This window comes from Sorex fumeus, unplaced genomic scaffold (genome assembly GCF_029834395.1).
Source record: "Sorex fumeus unplaced genomic scaffold, SorFum_2.1 ptg000129l, whole genome shotgun sequence".
Taxonomy (NCBI): domain Eukaryota; kingdom Metazoa; phylum Chordata; class Mammalia; order Eulipotyphla; family Soricidae; genus Sorex; species Sorex fumeus.
Window position 1 is genome coordinate 9,615,836 of NW_026606186.1, and position 20,864 is coordinate 9,636,699.

A 20,864-nucleotide genomic window follows, 5' to 3' on the forward strand; every position below is an offset into this window, starting at 1 on the left:
ATTCAAAAAATTTCAAAATTCCAAAATCGTGCAGCCACCACTGCAGCCGCATAACAGCATATGTTATTCATAATCAGCAAAGAAAACAAATTGTCTACAGTTGCCTTTTCGGCAGATCTGAGTGTTGGGGTAAAATCCCAAATAATAGTGGTGGGTCTGGGGTCGAAATATTGAATAAAATCAAAGTAGAGAGAGAGAGAGAGTAATGTGGAAATCATCTGCTCCACAGGTAGTGGGAGGGAGTGAGGTGGGGCGTATACTGGGGTTTTTGGTCGTGGAAAACGGGCACTGTTGAAGGGACAGGTGTTTCATCATTGTATGACTGAGACTTAAACCCGAAAGCTTTGTAACTATTCTCACGGTGATTCAAAAAATAAACTTATAAAAAAGAAAAAAAATGAATGTTACATTAGATATTGTATTTTGCCTTAGAGAAGAATTTCGGTAGTATTTTGCATACCATGGTATGTCTACCTATCTTATAATGCGGAAAAAAAGTTTAGTAGAACAGAGAGAAAGAAATGGCAAGAACCTCCAGGGCAGAGCAGGAAAAATAAAGTTTATCATTCCCACTGCATTTAACATAAAACCTAACTTGGCACTCAAGACCGCAACACATTGCCCTTAACATCAGTTTAAACATTATCCCCCTTGACCTTGGCCCTGAACTCAGTGTGCTTAAAGATTTGTAGCTCAGGATAGATCACTGCATGAAGTTAGATTCAAATTTGAGAAAACCTAAAGCAGTTTCAGAGCTTCCTTGCTCAATCCTAGTCATTATGGGTTATGTTCAGTCTTAGAACTTTTGGGTACACCTCAGCATTTGCCTTGGGATTTAAGATGTATTCTTAAACTTTAACACAGTGTTGATATACTGTGTTAAAGTATATCAACACAGACCTGATAGGTCCATTTTCAAACCAAATCCATTTTAGGGAAGCTTCAGAACCATTTTCATAACTGAGATCCTCTGTGTGAAGTCCAGAATGATTGTCTCCTCTTGTGATCTCTATATTTTGGATGCTTTCCCAGAGGAAATGCCTCAGACAGATATTCTTATCAAGTGGTATATTGTAAGACTTCTCTCAAGAGAAACCATGGAGCATTACTAGGCAAAAAATAAACAAAGGAAAGGCAAGGTTTAACTGAGGCTTTACCGCAGATGAATTTGATGAGTTCAGTAGTTTAAATGATATTACAAAATGACATCACCTGAGGATGAGAGCCTAGTTGTATTCCCAGAATTTATCGATTGTTACTGTGGACCATTCCTAGTGAATAGAAAATAATATTTTAGACAGTTTTGGGCAAGTCGTCTTTAGTAAATAAAAGGAATTGCCTAGAAAAAGGAGTAATTAGGAGACTTTGGTCATCGACATCCATGGTATCTGTAGGTTTCAATGTACTGTGCTCAGAAAAGGTACAGGTTCAGGGCATTAGCTTCATCTGCTACCGCCAGAAATTATGGAAAATCAGAGTCATCTTCAAGTATTTTATGTCTATGTCCAGCTTTGAAACTTTGTTGTCTTCTCAGTTTTATTCATCAAAGTCAAGTTTCTTTGCTTCAGATTCCAAAATTAGCTGTGGACGCAGACAAATCATCATTCCAATTCTTAGGTTCCTGCTCAGTGGCTTCATTAATAATTAACTAAATTTATTTCAACAAAAAATCTAGCTGAGTTCACAAAGAGGAGAGCAGCTTCAGCAACACTTCAATGCTACCCCAGCTATGGAGATTTTTACCATAGTGTGTATTTTATTCTACTTGGTAAGAAGTTGGGGACAGGAGCAAACGTAAGTTTTGCATTCCATTTATATCTGCAATGTTTTGGTTGTGGTTATATTGGAAGTATAATTTTCTCATTGTTGTTCAATATGTTATTAGCTATGCAAGAATTGTGGTCTAATAAAGGCTGTTCCTCCTGCCCCCAAGAAAAGTAACCTGCTGACTAATATTTTTATTAAGAAATAGTGTTGGGTTGAGAAGATCGGAAAAAGTGCAAGGCTTTTTATCCCTCTGGTTTGGGTTGGGAAGATAGGAGATGGTGCAATGCCTGTGCCCCATCTGGGCTCTACCCCTGAACAACTTGATCTGCAGATCACAACTGCGATGGTCCTGGCGGTCTCCAGTATCACAGTACCACATCCTCAACCCTAGATAAGAGCTGCTGGCCAGACTTGCTGAGTTACTCCTGCCTCCCAAGCATCAATGATCTCCCCAAATAAGTAAAATAAAACTGATACTTCAAAAGACAGATGTATTTATCCCTCTGTGAAATGGTTTTTGGGGACTCTATTGAACATTCCTTTGGCTGTTAATGAGTCATCTGTCTTTTATCTACTACCATAAAATAACACCTTTACAACTTTTTCAGGATTTTTTTCTAGCTTTATCACAAAAAATAAAATTTATATTCCCAAGTATAAGAAGCATTTTTAATTGATTTGCTAGTCCTAGGTGAAAGAGATTTTCTTTCACATTTTATCAATATATTATCAGTCTAATTTCACTGTTTCCACAGGTATGTTGTTTTTGCACCTAAAGCATTCTATGTTGGCACCTCTCAAAATGTTGTGATTCAAGTTCATGGGTATACAGAATCATTTTCTGTGTCCATTGCTCTAAAAAGTTATCCTGACAAAAATTTCACATATTCTCATCGCCAAGTTAATTTATCTCCAGAAAATGCATTCCAAAGCGCTGCAAGCTTGACTGTATGTATTCTTCTCATAATTTCTTTCATATGTTAAATATTTCTGTAAAGTACGTACATGGTTGATATGCCAATCCCATGGATATATGTTAATGAAAATGTAATACATCAACTTAAGTGAGTTTATTGATAGATGAGAGATAAATATTACATGGTTGTACATGTTTTTATGTGGAAAATATTAGAGAACTTGTTTTTGACTTGTGATTTAATATACATAGAAACATGTATGAGTTTGAACGAGTCAAATGGGAATTATTACAGTGAAAGGTTTTAGTGAAATGAAAGCTAAATACATCAACACATGAATATGCTTCAAAATTAGATGTTGAATGATAGAAAAAAATCATTGATCTTGCCCGATTTTAGTGGGAAAATATATCTGGAGAGAGATACTGAAATGACTTATATTTCAAAAAAATTAGTGAATGGAGAACATTCTGAATATTTGTTTTACTAAGCTATCCTAATTGTTAGAAAGCATAGTGGCTCTAGAAAATTTTTTTTCTGAAATATTTATTTATTTTGGCTGTTTGTACTTGAAGCATACAAATTTATTTTCCAACCAAATCTGTGAAGCAAATATTCAAGGAAAATGAGAGAAGTGTGCATTACCCTATTAGCATAAAATAGATTTACCACATACATTATTATGAAAATGGATACATAGTAATAATACTTTAACTTTTGTTTTAACAGATACAACTAAAAGATGTGTCTGGAGGACACGTCACAGCTTCACATGTCCATTTAGAAGTTGTCTCTGATTATTTTTCAAAAGTAACACAAATTCCACTACGCTATGACAATGGATACATCTTCATCCACACAGATAAATATGCTTATTTTCCATTTGAAAAGTCAGGTATGAAGAGGGAATTTTTTTTCAAAAAAATAAATAGAACTGCATATATCTTTGAAAATTAGTATTCTAGGGATTGTATTCTAGGGATAGATGCTGAGAAGTGAGATTGATGGATCATGAAAGAATTTCATTTTACATTTTTCAGCAAGTCTATGTACTTTTTTCCACAGAGACTGAATCATGCAGCACTCCCACCAACAGTGGATGAGGCTTCCTATTTCACCACATCATCCATTTGTTTACCTTTGTATCACTTTGTTTTGGGGTCACTCTTGATCATGCTCAGGACTTACTCCTGGCTCTACATTCAAGGACCACTACTTAGTAGACCTGGTAGCGAGGCAAATGAGTACCAGATATAGAATTCAAGTTGGCTACAAGGCAAGCACTATACTATCTCTAGGCCCCCACAACCACCACTATATAGGAATTGCATAAATCATATAATTCTTTAAGGAGAATGGTCATTGTGATAGAGTTAATTGTTCCAATTCTTGAACATTGAATCTTTTCCATATGCGTTAAAATTTTTTTAGAGTGAAAACTTTTAGTGCTTAAGTCTTTTACCTCCTTTGTTAGTTGAATCCAAGGTACTTGTGGTTTTGGACACTATTTTAAATGTGTGTTTCAAAAACTCTTTCTAGATTTTCAATTTTATTGTTAACATATAGAACTTCAATAGGTATCTGTGCTTTGATTTTATAGCCAGCAATTTTTTCTTGACTTATTAAGGTTATTGTTTCTAAAAATTATTTCAGAAAGCAATGAGCTATGCTTTCTTTTCTATAACTTGTCTAAAAATACAATAGGTTGAGTGAATTAATTTGTTATTAGCCAAACCTTATTTTAAAGAGTAATGTTTAGGTAAACTTATTAAGGAGGTCTTATAAAAATATAACTTTCACGTCCAACAGTTTAGTTCATCTTGCCACCTAAACTTGAATTTAAAGTGTTGTACTTTCTTAGTTTAATTTTAATTTTCGTGGTCTCGTACTTGAAAATTATAAATGTTAACTTTAGGTCATTAAGAGTTGGCCATTTTTTGATTCTTAATGACTGTTCTCTAGTGGGAGCATTTCACTGTAGGGGTGGAGGGGACAGAAATAGAATGGGGAACAATGGGACAACCATGGAGGAAAACTGACACTGTTATTGTGTGTGGTGATAGACTGTTTTGGACGTAAATCTCTACCAATATTAATATTGTAAATCACAGTGCCTAAAATAAAATGAAACTAAAAAGAATTGAACTCTTTCTAATAAAGACTTTTTTTTTTTTACAGTAAAAGTTAGAGTTTATTCATTGAATGAAGACCTAAAGCCATCAAGGAGAAAAGTAGTCTTAACTTTTATAGTGAGTATAGCATTGATTTAAGTCAAAATTTAACCATGGGGGGCTGGAGCGATAGCACAGTGGGTAGGGCGTTTACCTTGCACTCGGCTGACCCAGGTTCAATTCCCAGCATTCTGTATGGTCCCCCGAGCATTGCCAGGAGTAATTCCTGAGTGCATGAGCCAGGAGTAACCCCTGTGCGTCGCCGGGTGTGACCCAAAAAGAAAAAAAAAATTTAACCATGGTATTTCATTATATAAATAGCTTTCATTATTATAATATTGATTAAGTGTGACATTGATTTATTTGAATGAATCAATATTAATTTAATTATAAGAAATCAATACTAATTTATCTGAATAAATTAATATTGCATTGGTCATTAATTTATCAATTAATGCCATTGATTAATTTATTGATGTAATTGGTAAATTAACATTAATTTTAAGAAATGAATATTAATTTATTTAAATAAATTAATGTAACAATATTAAATAGCATCAAACCTTACTTAAATATCAGTTGTATGCACAAGTTTGTAATTTTATTTTATCTTTTTAATCTCAATTGGTAGCTTTTGTGGGTAAATGTTAGTTGAAATATATTGTGATAGTCCATTAAAGAACACTTTTCAATAATTCAGTCTTTAATGCAGGTCTGTTGAGTGTTTGTTTTTACTTGCCAGTTGGGAAGCATAGGCAGATGTGGCAAGAGTTATAGAGACACTCATTGTGTTATCTATAAGAAATCTATGGCATAAGTTGTATCATAAGGACCACTTTAAGAGATAACTATTATCTATTTCTAGATGAAAGGCTGAGGGTTAAAAATTTAAGTGACCACTAAGATAATATTGACAATAATTAACTATACATACAGTTCAATATAGTAAATCAGTTATAGAAACACATAGAACCAATAGCAGAAAAACAGGAAATGTAAAGTGAGGATGATTACTCAATTATTGTTCAAACAATTACTAAAGGTCAGCCAATGATTGATTTTTTTAGAGATCCGTTAAGAAGGATTGATAAATAGAAGCTCTAGTATTTCTCAGTAATTGCAGGAAAAATATTCCCAAGAAGCAAAGAAGCAAAGTGTGGAGCTGAATAAAACAATAATTGGCAGAGCAGAACATCCCAGCAATAGTTTAGGAAACAGTTATAGCCATATTGTTTTACTTTAGGCTGAAAAAACTGTGTAGGGTCATATAAATTCAGATAGACCTGTTGGAAATGTCAATGGCTCCACCCCACTCGGTTCCTTTGCTCGAATTCTTCATGTAGAGGAAGGACACAGTGAAGAGGTTCAAGGCCATTGCCATGCCGTGTGCTAACTGTATTTAGGTTGGTCTTGTAAAGGAGAGGGAGACAAGAAAACTGTTATGCCATAACATAAATATTACACATAAAACTTATTGTAGAAGTCCCACTATGGAAATGAAGGGTTGTGAGGGTCCAATTGAAGTTTATTTAATGTTCCTTTAATATCTACCTTTATAAGTAAGAGTCTTATTAAGTGCCTTGGTTTGTGTGAACTACCATGAACTCTTGATAGTCTTGGTGTCAATACCTGACCATGCTGACAATGCTGCATGCACTTAGTTTCAACAACGAAGAGAGGGAACTAAGGAAGGGAAATATTCTTATATGAATATATGAATTCTTATCTGATTATTATTATTTCCCTGAGGGAGTTAAATATTATTCTATGAACTAACAATCACACAGTATGTGTGATTATATGTCATGTATTATATACATTTGACTCAACATTTATAGGTTCTTTAAAAATAAATTTTGTTTCTTCTTTACACTTATAGGATCCAAAAGGGACAGAATTTGTTGAAGTAGGAAAAAATACATATCCTGGAGTTATCACTTTTCCTGACTTCAAGATTCCGTATAATCCTAAGTATTTAAAACTATTTCTCCTTAGTTACTTTGTTTAAAAGCAATTGAAGACCATGTATTACGGCACAATTTAGTGAAGTCATTTACATATGACCAAAAGAAACTGATGTAAAGAAAGTTTTGGTTCTGATTTTTACCTCGGGCTGAAGGAGTGTCCTTCTTCCCTAGGAAGGAATGTCTACGTGGGCTCTTCTGCAGCAAAGCAGGGGCCTAATAGAACACAATGATCTATAGGACCAAACTAGTCTGTTCTATGCAATTCAGGGAGCATGTTTCACAGAAAAATCCACTGTCCCCAGATGCTAAGACTTTAATTAAAGGGAAAAAAAGCTGTACAAATGGAGGATTTCCACTATTAGTCCACAAAGACTTTTGAATTATCACAGAAAATAATTGTAAGGATTTAGATTACTTATTATGTGATTTGAGACTGTCATGTTGCATAATTCTTTGAAAATATAATTCTTCAAAGTGGAAAGGAAATTGGCATTTTTGGATCCTCCCTATGTGCCAATGATTAAGCACTCCAGTCCTTTATCATTCCCATTTTAAGTTGAGAATATTGAAGATCAGAAAAATGTATAGATTCAAGGCCACAGAGTTCTTTTTTTTTTCTTCACACCTGGCAATGCACAGGGGTTACTTTTGGCTCTCCACTCAGGAATTACTCCTGGTGGTGCTCAATGGGAATTGAACCTGGGTCATCCACGTGCAAGGCAAACGCCCTATCCGCTGTGCTATTGCTCCAGCCCCGTCACAGAGTTCCTAAATGGTGGGCTGAAATGGGAACCCAGAGATCAGTGAGCAAAGTGCCACCTTTGTTCTTTCCTTCTACCACAGTGCTCTCTAAAACTAATTTTAGAGATCTGTGGATGTGATAGAGTGAATACCTTGCATGTATGAGGGCCTGGGTAAGTACCCTGGCACTGCAAAAAAAAAAAAATCACACCGGTTTGAAGTTGTGAAATATTCAGAACTATGTCGATCATTTTTACAATTTTGACTTGATCAAAGTTGTAAAAGGTTCTGTTATCATTGACCATATTTTTTGTCACACTGTACAATATATGAACCTAATAATGTGGTTAAACTTATTACTGGGTTATCAAGTAATTACTGACTGAGGGGCTGGAGAGTCTTTTCAATGGGTAAGGCACTTGGCTTTCAAGTGGGCGACCAGGGTTCTTTTATCCCCAGAACTTCTTTTTTTTTATTTAATTATTTTGTTTATTGAACCACTGTGGAATCCCCAGAACTTCTTAAGATATCCAAGTTCTACTAGGAGTGATCCCTGAGTACAGAGAGGGCAGTAAGTCTTGAGTACTGTGGGTGTGACCCCAAAACTGTAGCACGGTAGCACTGTCCTCTTGTTGTTCATCGATTTGCTAGAGAGGGCACTAGTAACGTTTTTATTGTGAGACTTGTTACTGTTTTCAGCATATGGAATACACCATGGGGAGCTTTGCCAGGCTCTAACCCAAAAATAAGAACAAAAAAATAATTGATTGATAAATTCCCTTGCATTTAAAATTTTTTTAAATTAGTGAATCACTGTGAGATACAGTTACATACTTACAAACTTTTCTGCTTGTGTTTCAGTTTACATTTAAATATTTTGTAACCAAATATTTTCTGTGATACATTAGAGGATGCATGATTAGCATGAGAACAAATTTCAGAATGCACAACTCTTCTGAAAATACATATTTTTGTTTATAATTCTAGAGTATTTTTCAAATATGGTTCATAAATCTGTTTATTTTGGGGAGGCAGGGGACACACCTGGCAGTACTCAGAGGCTACTCCAGGCTCTGTTCAGGAATAGCCTTTGGCAATACTTGGGGTTTCTTTGCCATGCTGGGGATTTGAAGTGGGATCAACAGAATGCAAGCCAACTCCTTACCCCCAGAACTTCAGATCCATAAATCCGAAACTGCCTTCAGAGTCATATGGATTTCCTGTCAAGGTCTAGTGAACAAGATGGACAATAGGAATCTCAGCTTTACCACTAACTCATTGTATGCCTAGGCAAGGTGTGTTACTTCACCTTTCTGGGTCTCGTTTGTCTGAAGATGGAGATCATAGCACAATATATTCTATTGCATTTTTATGAGGATTGTAAGAGTTCACATATCAAATAATAAAAATCGTACTTGAATGTTACTAAAAACTCATTGAAATACTGTATGTAATCATTGGGTAAAATTATTATTTGACAACATCTATTTCCAATGTTTTATTTTCACAGTTATGGCATATGGACACTTAAAGCTAAATATAAAAAGGACTTCACGACAACTGGAACTGCCTATATTGCGATCAGAGAAAATGGTATTATCTTATGAATTGCTGAGAGCTCCTGTGTAAAACAGATTATAGAATATAGGAGGGACAGTAAGGATGGTTGCACAGAGGAGACTCAAGATAGAAGGCCAAGGACCTGAGCTCTTGGTCCGACTCATCTCAATTTAGATACTGTGCTCCTGGGTGTTGTTTCCCCTCATAGTTCAGGTATGGGCCAAATTGGATTAGAGGACAGGAGTAGATAATGTCCCAGCAAAATCCCTGCTAGTCTGACACTCTCTTCTGATCTACTTCTTTTGAAGCAAGAGAAATGTGAAGACACATAGGTTCTCACTGCCACTTTGTCCAGTCTGAGAGTTAGAATCTACTCCTAAATCCCAGTCATTGCTCATTTCCATCATCCCTAAAAGTCAATTATGTGTTTGGAAAATTACACTATTTATGAAAATAATAATATATTTATTTTAGATATATTTATATTATTTGTCCTAATAAGCAATTTACAAATATGACTTTTGTCCATATTTCATAGAAGTTTGCTAGAATATTAACATGTATGCTTGGGTAAATTTGTTTTTAAGCTACATAGATCACATTTTCTGCCTATCAGATTAATTAATGGCTTTATTATTTATAATTAGGAGGGACGATCAAGTTCATATCAAAACTGGAAACATGTTAGAGATACATCCACAGAATACCCTCTGAAATTATTAAACTCAACATTTGAAGTTGATTTATTAACTCTCTTGGACACTGTTGTTTAGGTGACAAAATCCCTGCTCTGTCTTTCCCCCAGTTCCACTGGAGGCCATTTTTCTCTTACACAGGGAAAAGCAACCACTACAGTGGGACAATGACCCTGAAGTCAAGAACTCCTTTGCTCCATTGGCTCCACTTCTCACTTTTTTTTAGAAGTCAATTTATTTTATTTTTTTTCTTTTTTGGGTCACACCCAGCAATGCTCAGAGGTTACTCCTGGCTTTGCAGTCAGGAATTACTCCTGGTGGTGCTTGGGAGACCATATGGGATGCCGGGAATCGAACCCGGGTCGGCCACATGCAAGGCAAACACCCTACCCACTGTGCTATTGCTCCGGCCCTCCACTTCTCATTTTTAAAAATGAAATTTTATTCTTAAGATAGTCACTAGAAGATGCCCTTCCTTGATGAGAGTTTGAGATTCATGATCATATTTTGATTGCACAAAGGAGAGTAGGTTAATAGCAGACATGCTAAAGAAGCAAAGTCAATTCCAATCTGATGAGCACTTACACTTGCACTCCCCAGTAGTGTCTCTGGGGAGTAACTTTGCACATGTTTACACTGATAAGACTAGGTCTGTCCTTACGGAGGTCTTACTTTAATAGCATATGTTCTTCAATAAGGATTTAGAGGAAAGAAGAGTTTCACCCCTAATTGGAGGATAAAGAGGCTTCCCAAGGTGTGATTAGTCATAATGAGAAGGATATCCATCTTATAGATGTTTCTTTCTTCCTTTCATACCAAAAATTTTCTTTTTTGAACAACAGTTAAAAGAGTGTTATTATTTTGTTTAGTTCCAGTGAGTACACCCTTCTATATTTTATTAGAACCAGAAGAAAAATTGATTAACCGTAAAAACATTGAGGATTTCAAGATTACTGTAAAAGTTCGGTAAGAAGTTACTGTTTTCTGATTCATCTATTCCCCTGAGCACAAAGAGATTTCACTTCAGGAGTCAAATATAATTGATTTCAGTGCTTGCCTAGGGTTCTATATTAAAAAAAACTGTGGGATTCAACATACAAAATAAAAAAGATTAAGAATAACTGCAGGGATGGAGATGTTGTAGACAGATTAAGGCACTTAACTTTTTACGCACCTACTCCCATTCAAATTCCAGCACTACATAAGAGCCACTAAGAACTGCCAGTAGTGATCTTTAAGCACAGAGCCAGAAGTAAGCTCTGAGCAGGTATACTTCCAAATTTTTAAAAAATAGCTGCAATAGGAATCAGAGTGGGGCGGGGGACAGTAATTCCTCAGCACAGAGTCAGGCATAGTACCTGAATATCAGTGTGTGGCCTAACCATTTCCTCCCCAAATAACTGGAGCTTGATTCATGATTCCTTTGAAGTATCTCTGTTAGTTGGATTCTTACATTTGTGTTTTTCCCCCACTTTATTTAAACACCATGGTTTACAAAGTTGTTCATGATTATATTTTTAGGCATTCAATATTATAACATCAGTCCCACCACTTACTGTCACCTTCCTTCCACCATTGTCTCCAGGTTCCCAACCACCCCTCAAACCTGCCCTCATAGCAAGCCCACTAATCTATTTTATATTGCTATGTATAGCAATTAAATGACTAAAAGATGATCAAAAATATTTTTGTAGAGAAAATATGTGAAAATTGTTGTCTCACCATGGGGACATAAAGCCCTTGTCTGAGTTTACTAAAGGTGTTGTTGCAAGTTAAGCCTTCTGTGTTAATGTTTTTGTTAGTTGGGATTGGTTGGCTTCTCCATTACATCCCATCCAGTCTGATGTGATCCTACTGGGATGTCAGTATTCTAGAGTTTGAGATCTCAGTGTTCTAGAACTCCAAAAGATCCAGAATTTTTAACTGGGAAGTCCAGGTGGAATTAAATCAAATTTTTAATTAGGCAGTGACTTTCGGGTGTGAGAGTGGTTGTCTGGGCTTTGTTAGGGCTGGAGCTGGCCCACCCCACTCCGAGAGTGCCTGGAAGTCTCTGCCAGGAATAAATGTCCAAGAAATTTTTGCAGTTAGGTGATTACCTCTTTTGAGATTTATTTATGAGTCACTGGAACAGGGCTGGTAGATGAGCTTACATGGTGTCAGAGGTGGGACACGGGCCAATTCTTATACTTGGGATCATGTAAGTCAGAATTCTAGGAAAGAAATGTCAGGATTCAATTGAATGGCCACAGTGAAAATGGCTCTTGAGTTGAATAGCACTGCTAATTTAAAAATATGATGTTAAAGCTTTCAGTTCATTTATGGCAGTTAATATTTATTGATTTTACAACTCAATTCTCGAAACCTAGTCTAGAATGGTTTAAGCTGACTCAGAAATCATAATTGACAAGTTACTTATTAGGAACAGTGACATCATGTCTCTTGTTTAAAATAGGAGAAAGTTCATGTTTTCTTTTGAATTAAGTAGACAATAGACCAAACATGATTGCCACTCAGTGCCTCTCTTGCAAACCACAGGAGCCAAAAGGAGAGAGAGAGAACAAAAGGGAATGCCCTGCCACAGAGGCAGGGTGGGATGGGGGGGTGGGGGGTGGGAGGGATGCTGGGACCCGGAGTGGTGGAGGATGGGCGCTGGTTGAGGGATGGGTACTTGATCATTGTATAACTGAAACCCAAGCACAAAAATTTGTAAGTCTATAACTGTACCTCATGGTATTTCACTAATAAAAAAAATAAATAAAGGGGGGGGGGAAAAGGTAAATACAGGACTCACATACTTGCCACCAGCACACCTGGGATCACTGTGATGTTTAACTTTTACTGAAAGATGCCACAGGAAATCGAACCCTAATTGTCAGTCCATGCTACAGTGATTTATGAGCATGGCCCATTACAAAGGCACAGGGATCCCAAGTTCAGTTCTCTAGAAACTATTCACTTTAAAACTGTGGAAAGATGTGAGGCAGAGGGAAACTGGGGTCATTAGTGTTGGGAAATGTATACTTGTGAAGGGATAGGTATTGGAATATTGTATGACTGAAATGCAATCATAAACAACTTTTTAACTCTATCATTAAAAAATAAATAAAAAGAAAACTGTGGGAAGCTGACTGAAAGCTTTTTATCCTTCTGGAACTCAGTTTCATCTTTTATCTATAGGAATAAAAATATCTACCTCAACTCAGCATCTGTGGACTTTACGGATATGGATAAAATGTATGACTAGACAGGAACACTTTCTAGAGTTAAAAAAATTTCATGTCTGATGAAATTTGATGAAATTATATTTGATCTTGTTTCTATAATTGCTCTATTGAAAAGAGCTAACAATATTCTTTTCTGTTTGTTTGAAACTTAATTAAAACACAAATTTGCAGAGTTGTTCATGATACAGTTATTTCAGGTATTCAATGTTTCAACACCAATCCCACCACCAGTCTGACTGTTCCTGCAACATTTTCCACCCACCCTAACCCTATCCCCTAGCAGGCGCAAAATAATTTACATTGCTTGCTACAACATATATCTCATAATGGCCTTACTAAAATAATTGAGAATTTAATGAGTTGGAAGGTGCTACTTGAGCCTTCTGTGTTACTGTTCTTGCTCATTGAGCTTAATGGGTTTCTATGCCACTTTTCTATCTAATTTTTCTGTCAGTACTATGAAAGTTGGGGATTTCTAGTGACTGCATAATTGGCTGTGCACTCTGAGATCTAACACCTTTCTTTTTTGACAGATATACTAATAATTATAGAAATGTGCCTGAGGCTGTAGTCTTTGCCTTTTTTGGAATAAGAGGAGACTTTGATGATAATGGAAATGAAATGATGTTTGCAGGAATAGAAAAGAAAATGGTAAGTGGAGCTCAAGCAACTTTTACAGAAATAGAGAACTAGAGTTAACGCACCAGAATATATAAAGAGAAGTGGGTTTTCCCTCTAGGACTTTACAAAGCTAAAAAGAATAAATAATATCTTAAACTCTGGGAAGTTCCACATCCATAGAGGCTTGAGTTTCTAAAACCTGCTTTCTATGGCAATTCTATCTGCTTATGGGCACAATATCCTTTCCTTTACATTAGGTTTCCTTGGATATACAGTGGAACCCAATAATAGTGTCAAATTTCAAACATAAAGAGGCAAGATTTAAAATCAGAGATTTTCATTGCCATCAAAGGTTTTTATTCCATGTACTATGGCTTTAGAATTCAGGTTTAAAAGCAATAACTTGTCAATGAGTAGAATACCTCATAGATCTCTACTTATGCTTTGTGTTGTCTCTAGCTGTAACTAAAATGTTATTGGTAAAACGAAGATTTTGCAGACTGATGAAAGAACTTTTTTGTTTTGTCTCTGTGAGTTTTTCTGTAATACTCTATCCTCTACCTTTTTGTCCTTCTTTTGTAAAACAGCTTATTAAAGGAGTTGCAGAAATACATTTTAATACTTCAAAGGCAATTTACTCACTAAATAAAACGATAGAAGATTTAAACAACAAATACCTTAATATATTTGTGGAAGTAGAAAAAACTGGTGAGTTCCCAAATTAATCATTAATTAATTTCTCACCACTCGTCCTTATTTCTATGATTCTCAGTTTCTCCTTCTTGATTTTTCATCACTTTATTTAATTACTGTGGTTTCTAACGTTGTTAATGATGATTTGTTACAGGCATTCATTATTCCCACACCAATCCCACCACCACTGTCACCTTCTCTCTACCTTTGTGTCCATTTTCCCAACCACCTCTCATGCCTGCCCCTGTAGCAGGCCCACAGTAATTCATTTTTTATTGCTTGCTACCATCATGGGGGTCTCCCAGTGGACGGTTCCACAACGAAATTGACCACATCATATTCAATTGACGGTTTTGCATGACTAATGTCCCTGTTGTCCCAAAATTCCAAATGGCATCAGACCACCGTCTCCTTTGTGCAAAATTCTACTTCACGAGTGGGAAGAAAGGGCTGCAAAATTTAAGAAGAGAACTCCCAGAACGACCACCAAATGGGAGCTCTTTGGCGCTATTGTGGCAACTTGGGAAGATGCTGTCATTGACAACATTGACGAGGAATACAATTGACTGGTTCAGCACCTCCATGATTGTGCGAGGAGCGCTGAGAGAGAGATAGCCACAAAAAGACATCTGTCTTTGAAAACTCTCGAGCTCATTCGCCAACACAGCTTGGTGAAAGCCTTAGGCAACCGCAAGCGAACATCTGAGCTTGCAAAGCAGTGCAGAGAAGCGATAAAGGAAGACCTCAAAGAGAGAAGAGCAGCAGTGCTGGCAGATGCGGCAGAAGCTGGGAGAACATTTGCAATGCCTGCCTGCCCTTCGCCAACTATAAGACCAAGATGATTGCCCTCCGAGGTCCTGATGGATCTATCACATCTTCCAGAAGGGCAATGGAGAAGATTATCCAGGACTTCTACTCGTATCTCTTCAATAGCCACGTCCACCTGCCCACATACCAAATTCTGCAGGATGGATATGTCATTCCCAATGTTCTCCCTTCCGAAATCCGACATGCCATTTTATTGGTAAAGAAGCAAACAGCACCCAGTCCAAACAAGGTCAGACCCGAACACCTGAAGAACCTGTCGTCAGTAGTCATTAATACATTGGCTCTGCTCTTCACACACTAGATGTCTGAATGCAAGGTTACATCCCAAAGGAAAATCAGCAGGACTGTACTACTACTGTATAAGAAGGGAGACATCCACAACATTGGCAACTATCACCCGATCTGCCTGTCGTCTGTCGTCTACAAGCTGTTCACTTGAGTCATACTGAATAGGATTGGCAGAATACTAGATGAAGGACAGCCATGTGAGAAAGCTGGGTTCCGAAAAGGATTCAGCATGATCGACCATATCCACACAATAACCAAGCTCACTGAGATTTCTTGTAAGTTCAAGATGCTGCTCTGTCTAACGTTCATTGATTTAAACGCCTTTGGTTCTGTTGAAACTGAAGCGGTCATCAAAGCCCTAGCCAAACAGGGCATTCAAACTCAATACATCAGGATCCTCCGTGAGCTGTATTGTGGATTCACTACCAGGATCTCACCATTCTACAGGGAGGTGATCACTGATGTCAAGAGAAGGGTTTGGTGGGGTGATACCATTTCACCGAAACTCTTCAGTGCTACCCTCAAGAACATCATGCAACAACTGAAATGGGAAGAAATGGGAGTGAAGATAGACAGCTGGCAACTACACCACCTGCGCTTCGCTGATGATATCATTCTCATAACAACAAACATTAGCCAAGCAGCACAAATGCTGGCTGACTTTGACTGTGAGTGTGGAAAGGTCGGACTACAGCTGCATCTCACGAAGACAATGTTTATGAGAAATGGTCTCGTTTCTGATGTTCCATTCGCTGTCAATGAAATGAACATCTCCAAATGCAACAGTTATGACTTCCAGGTCAAGAAGTCAACACGACGAATGACCTGGCATCTGAGTTGCGAGGAGGAAGAGAGCGGCTTGGAACGCCTTCAAGAGCGTCGAAGAAATAGCTAAGAGGACGAAGAACCTCCAGCTCCGGGCACATCTCTTCAATTCCACTGTTCTTCCTGCATTAACGTATTCCTCAGAGACCTGGGTCCTATGAAAATGGGATGAGAACGCTATTCGGGGCTCCCAAAGAGGAATCGAAAGAGCTATGCTTGGAGTATCATCCTTCACTCAAATGAGAGAAAGAATCTGAAGTTCTGACCTTCGTCGACGGTCCAGAATCAGAAGTGCTATCTCATTTGCCAAGGCGTCGAAGATCAGATGGGCTGGACACATAATGCGATTTGGAGACGACCACTGGACTAGAGCCATTACCGACTGGATTCCATAGTATGTGAAAAGATTGCGTGGCTGCCCACCTACAAGATGGTCAGACTTCTTCATCAAGACCCTGAACAATCAGTTTGACGCTCTTCGTGTTCCTAGATCAAGCAGACGCCATTGGGCTACACTAGCATGCGACAGGGGATGAACGGAGACATTACTGGCGCCCGCTGGAGCAAATCGATGAGTAACGGGATGTCAAGTGATCAAGTGCTTGCTACCACTAATTGGCTAGGCTAATGAAATGATCAAAAGAACTATTTCTGTAGAAGAAAATTTGTAAAAATTGTTGTATCTGACCATAGGGATATTAAGTTCTTATCTGAGGGTTTACTAAGTTGCAGTTGCAAGTTAAGTCTTCTGTATTACTGTTTTTGGTAGTGAAGAGCACTTGGCTTCTATGTTACATCCTCTCCAACCTGGTGTGCTCCCATTACCTACTGGAATGTCGGTGTTGCAGAGTTTGAGATGTCATACAGCCTGAATATAGCTGTGCGCTCTAAAAAATCCAGAATATTAAACTGGAAAGTCCAGCTGGAGGCATGGCAGTGGTTGTCAAGTCTTCTGAAATTATGGGGAGGTGCAGGAGGGGGAGGTCACCCATCCTAACACCAGAAGACCTGGAGTTTTTAGCCAGAAGGACCCATGCATCTGAAGTTTTGGGCAGGTTAGTTTCTCTGTGGAGCTTTGTCCTGAGGTGGTGGAGTCTGGCCCAAGACATGGCTGTGTTTCTGGTGCATGGGAATGGCTGCTGGGGCGTTGTTGGGGCTGGAGCTAGCCTGCCTGCCTCCATGATTACCCTCGAGGTCTCTGACAGGAATGGGTATTCAAGAAATTTTTTCAGCTAGTTGATCTCTTTCAAGATTTATTTATGAATCTCTCAAATAAGTTTGGTAGATGAGCTTACATGGTAGTGGCAGTGGGAAGTGGATGTGGTGATCGGTTCTTCCAGAAATAGGGGCAGGTAGGGGCTTTCTCCTCTTGTTATCTTGTTTGTCTTGTTACCTTGATGGACATATTTGGTGTTGGTGCTCACACACTTGATTGTTGTGTGTATCTGTGATTATACATCCAGTGTGAAATTTGCACATTTGGCTTTTGAGCTAGCCATGGGTCATACACTTTAGTTTCAGTTTTACTTCTGTATATTCTGGTGGTAGAGCTCCTCTGGGATCATTTCACAGCTCTTATTTCAAAGTTTTGTAGCTTCTGTTGACCGAATGTTGGGCAGAGATAGTTGTGCAACCAAAATATTGTTTGCATAGGGGATGCTGATGAAAGATACCTTTCTGAATGGTCACTCCCAAATCCTTCATGTAGAAGATAGTTTTACTGTTATCAAAACAAATAGGGAATGCTGGCATCAGAAATTTTCCTTGAAAAAATCAAATGAGAGCGTAAAATAATTCAAATTATCAAAGCTTCACTGTCATTTGGCTGTTTGCTTCCATATTGGTAAAGAGTTAACACTGGTATTTTAGCACACTACAGAATTATTTTGAATGTTACTTTGGAAATGAGAACCGGTCATATCATATGTGAATCTCTCTTACAAAGGATTATCAACCCCTTGAGGACAAAGGTATATTTCATGATTCAAAGGAAAATGGGGTACATTATCTGACAGTCTGTATCAGTATGCTGTAGTTGCAGCTGATGAATGGAAATCTTAACAACCTCCTGACAACCTCATATTTTTGATTCATGGAGGGGTCAGGACCTTCCAGTATGACCATAGCAATCATCCGATTCTAGGTTTATAATTTTGTATTAAATAATCTGTGCTGGATGAAGGGTTTATACATAACAAAATAAAGAAAGACACAGAGAAGGGAACAGAAGATGGGTGTGCTATACTGCCAGATTCTTAGAGTGATACTTTATTCCAACAGGATCTACACTTGAGTATACAAATCAAGTAGCTGATGTCAAGTACCAACTTTTCCCCTACACACTGGATTTGGTTGCTACTCCTCTTTTTTTGAAGCCTGGGTTCCCATTTTCCATTAAGGTGAGATTCCTCTGAAGTCTGACAGAATGTATGTGTAGTCTGTGGAGGCAGAGGATCCTTGAGGGATATTGGTGTGTAATACAGAGAGGATACTTGAATGGAAAAGAGACAGAGGGAGAGGAGAGGAGAGGAAAAAACACTCAAAAGCTGTGATGAAAAACCAACAACAGCCAGTGATTGTCTAGACCCAGTCCTCACCCAGGCAATGATTTTGTCCAACTCACAATAAGAGCTTCTGGAACAATTCAGTCACATAAATTGAAGTGAAAGTAATTATTACATGTTCTGGAGTGCTCCAATCAAAATCTAAGAAGAACTGCATTTGGTGACTGAATTAAATTCTATCAAGTTTGTGCCTGAAACTGAAGGAGGGGGTGTTACTTTAGGGTTCTTATAAAAGGATCAATATTAATTACTATTTCATTTACCATATTGAAATATGTTAAAATGTTAACTAGCTAAGGAAATGGATTTGATCCAACAGGTGCAGGTGAAGGATGCCTTTGGTAAATTTGTATCTGGGATTGAAGTAATTTTGAAAGCAAAGACAGTAGATAAAACTCAGGAGAAGACAAATCTGAACCTAAGAAAAAGCACAACAAATTATGATGGAGTAGCATCATTTGTGATTCACATTCCCTCTGATGTGACAACACTGGAGTTTCATGTGAGTAGATTCTCATGTATCCTATGTTAAATTCCCTTCAGTCTGTGTGCTATTCAGTGTGCGGGAATGTTGAGGATGGTCTAGAAATATCTTATTTGTGGTCATAGGAAGTACAATTTAAAGTGGTGGAGTTTCCATGAAAGTCATGAATCTAGTTAATCTGTACTTAGGAACTAAAATTTGCTCATATTGCTGACAAAATACAGTTTGGAAAATTTAGAATAGTTGTCAATAAAATACAGTAATAACAGAGTCATATACATTATTTCCTAGTATCATCCTCCTCATCAATTCACTTTGAGATTCACTAAAGAATCACGTATACTCTCCTCCTTCAACCACATCTCAAAAACTTGAGATGTGGCTTATTCTTCCACTACCCCACTGGAAATAATTTTGCTGAAGTTACCTGTCGGTTGCTTTACTAAGATCACTGGATATTTTTATCATTTCATTTCTTTTTTTAAAAAATTTTTATTTATTGAATTACCATGAGAACAGTCACAAAGCCTTTCAGTTTAAGTTTCTATCAGTCATACAATGATCAAGCACCCATACCTTCACCAGTGCACATTTTCCACCCCCAAGAACCCCAGTATACCCCCCTCCCAACCCTCCCCCTGCCTGTATGGCAGATTTCCACTTACTCTCTCTCTCTACGTTGACCACATTCAGCATTACGACAAAAGACTCACCATTATTATTTGGAATTTTCCCCAACATTCAGACCTGCCAAAAAGACATCATTGGATAATTTGTTTTCTATTGCTGATTATGAAGAGCATATAATGTTGCATGGCCATTTTTTGGCTATGTGATTTTAGATTTCTGATATTTTAGTAATAAGTCTGGAGGGATTACTACCAAAAGCCACTGGGTTCTAAAATTGGTTTGTGTGCCTCTGGGATCATGGTCATTCAGGAGCCGGAGGCATTTGTGGGTGGCAACTCGAGGCCTTGTCAGGGCAGGGAGCAGGGCTGGTTCCACCCACTATCCCATGAGGCCCCACATGCCTCGTCACTGCAGTCTCATACCTGGCTGTCCATTAGGTTCTAAAATATGACAGCCACCATGTCGCCACCTCCAGGGGGGAAAGGTGGAGGGACAAACACCCTTTCCTTCCCGAGCGGCATAGCACTGTAGTTTAAAGCACAGTCCAGATGCATTTTGGTTGGGCATTATATTTTGCTCGAATTTTCCCACCACCATACAAGCCTGCCTTCCAGGGACAGATGCTAGATCATTTACTTTCCACTGTTCAGTTTGCATATCAGGAAAGGTCACGCAGCCACTTATGTGGCCACACGGTTTGGAAGAATAGTCCTGGTGCCCACATACTGGAGTCATGCTCATGGTTTCCGTGATTCCTTCTGGAGAAGGCAGGGAGACTGCACCTACCCCATCTGGGACCTCCCAGTGATATCGGCTCAGTATGGTGCCCGGAGAATTCTCTGGGTGTTGTGGTGCCCGCCAGCCAGGTTTCTTCACTGCTGTGTGCAGC

General features: G+C 38.0%; 1 protein-coding gene across 1 annotated transcript in view; it reads left to right on the plus strand.

Moving 5' to 3' along the window:
* Positions 1–1,700: 1,700 nt before the first annotated feature.
* The window catches only part of LOC130045800 (complement C5-like), a 57,088-nt gene continuing 37,924 nt past the window's right edge, over positions 1,701–20,864 (plus strand). The window contains exons 1-11 of the mRNA XM_056138675.1: positions 1,701–1,794; positions 2,523–2,715; positions 3,414–3,579; positions 4,863–4,933; positions 6,735–6,826; positions 9,074–9,156; positions 10,688–10,784; positions 13,576–13,693; positions 14,251–14,371; positions 18,578–18,696; positions 19,181–19,363. Coding sequence (XP_055994650.1) covers positions 1,730–1,794; positions 2,523–2,715; positions 3,414–3,579; positions 4,863–4,933; positions 6,735–6,826; positions 9,074–9,156; positions 10,688–10,784; positions 13,576–13,693; positions 14,251–14,371; positions 18,578–18,696; positions 19,181–19,363 — 1,308 coding nt within the window. The 5' untranslated portion in view covers positions 1,701–1,729. The remainder of the gene's footprint in view (positions 1,795–2,522; positions 2,716–3,413; positions 3,580–4,862; positions 4,934–6,734; positions 6,827–9,073; positions 9,157–10,687; positions 10,785–13,575; positions 13,694–14,250; positions 14,372–18,577; positions 18,697–19,180; positions 19,364–20,864) is intronic.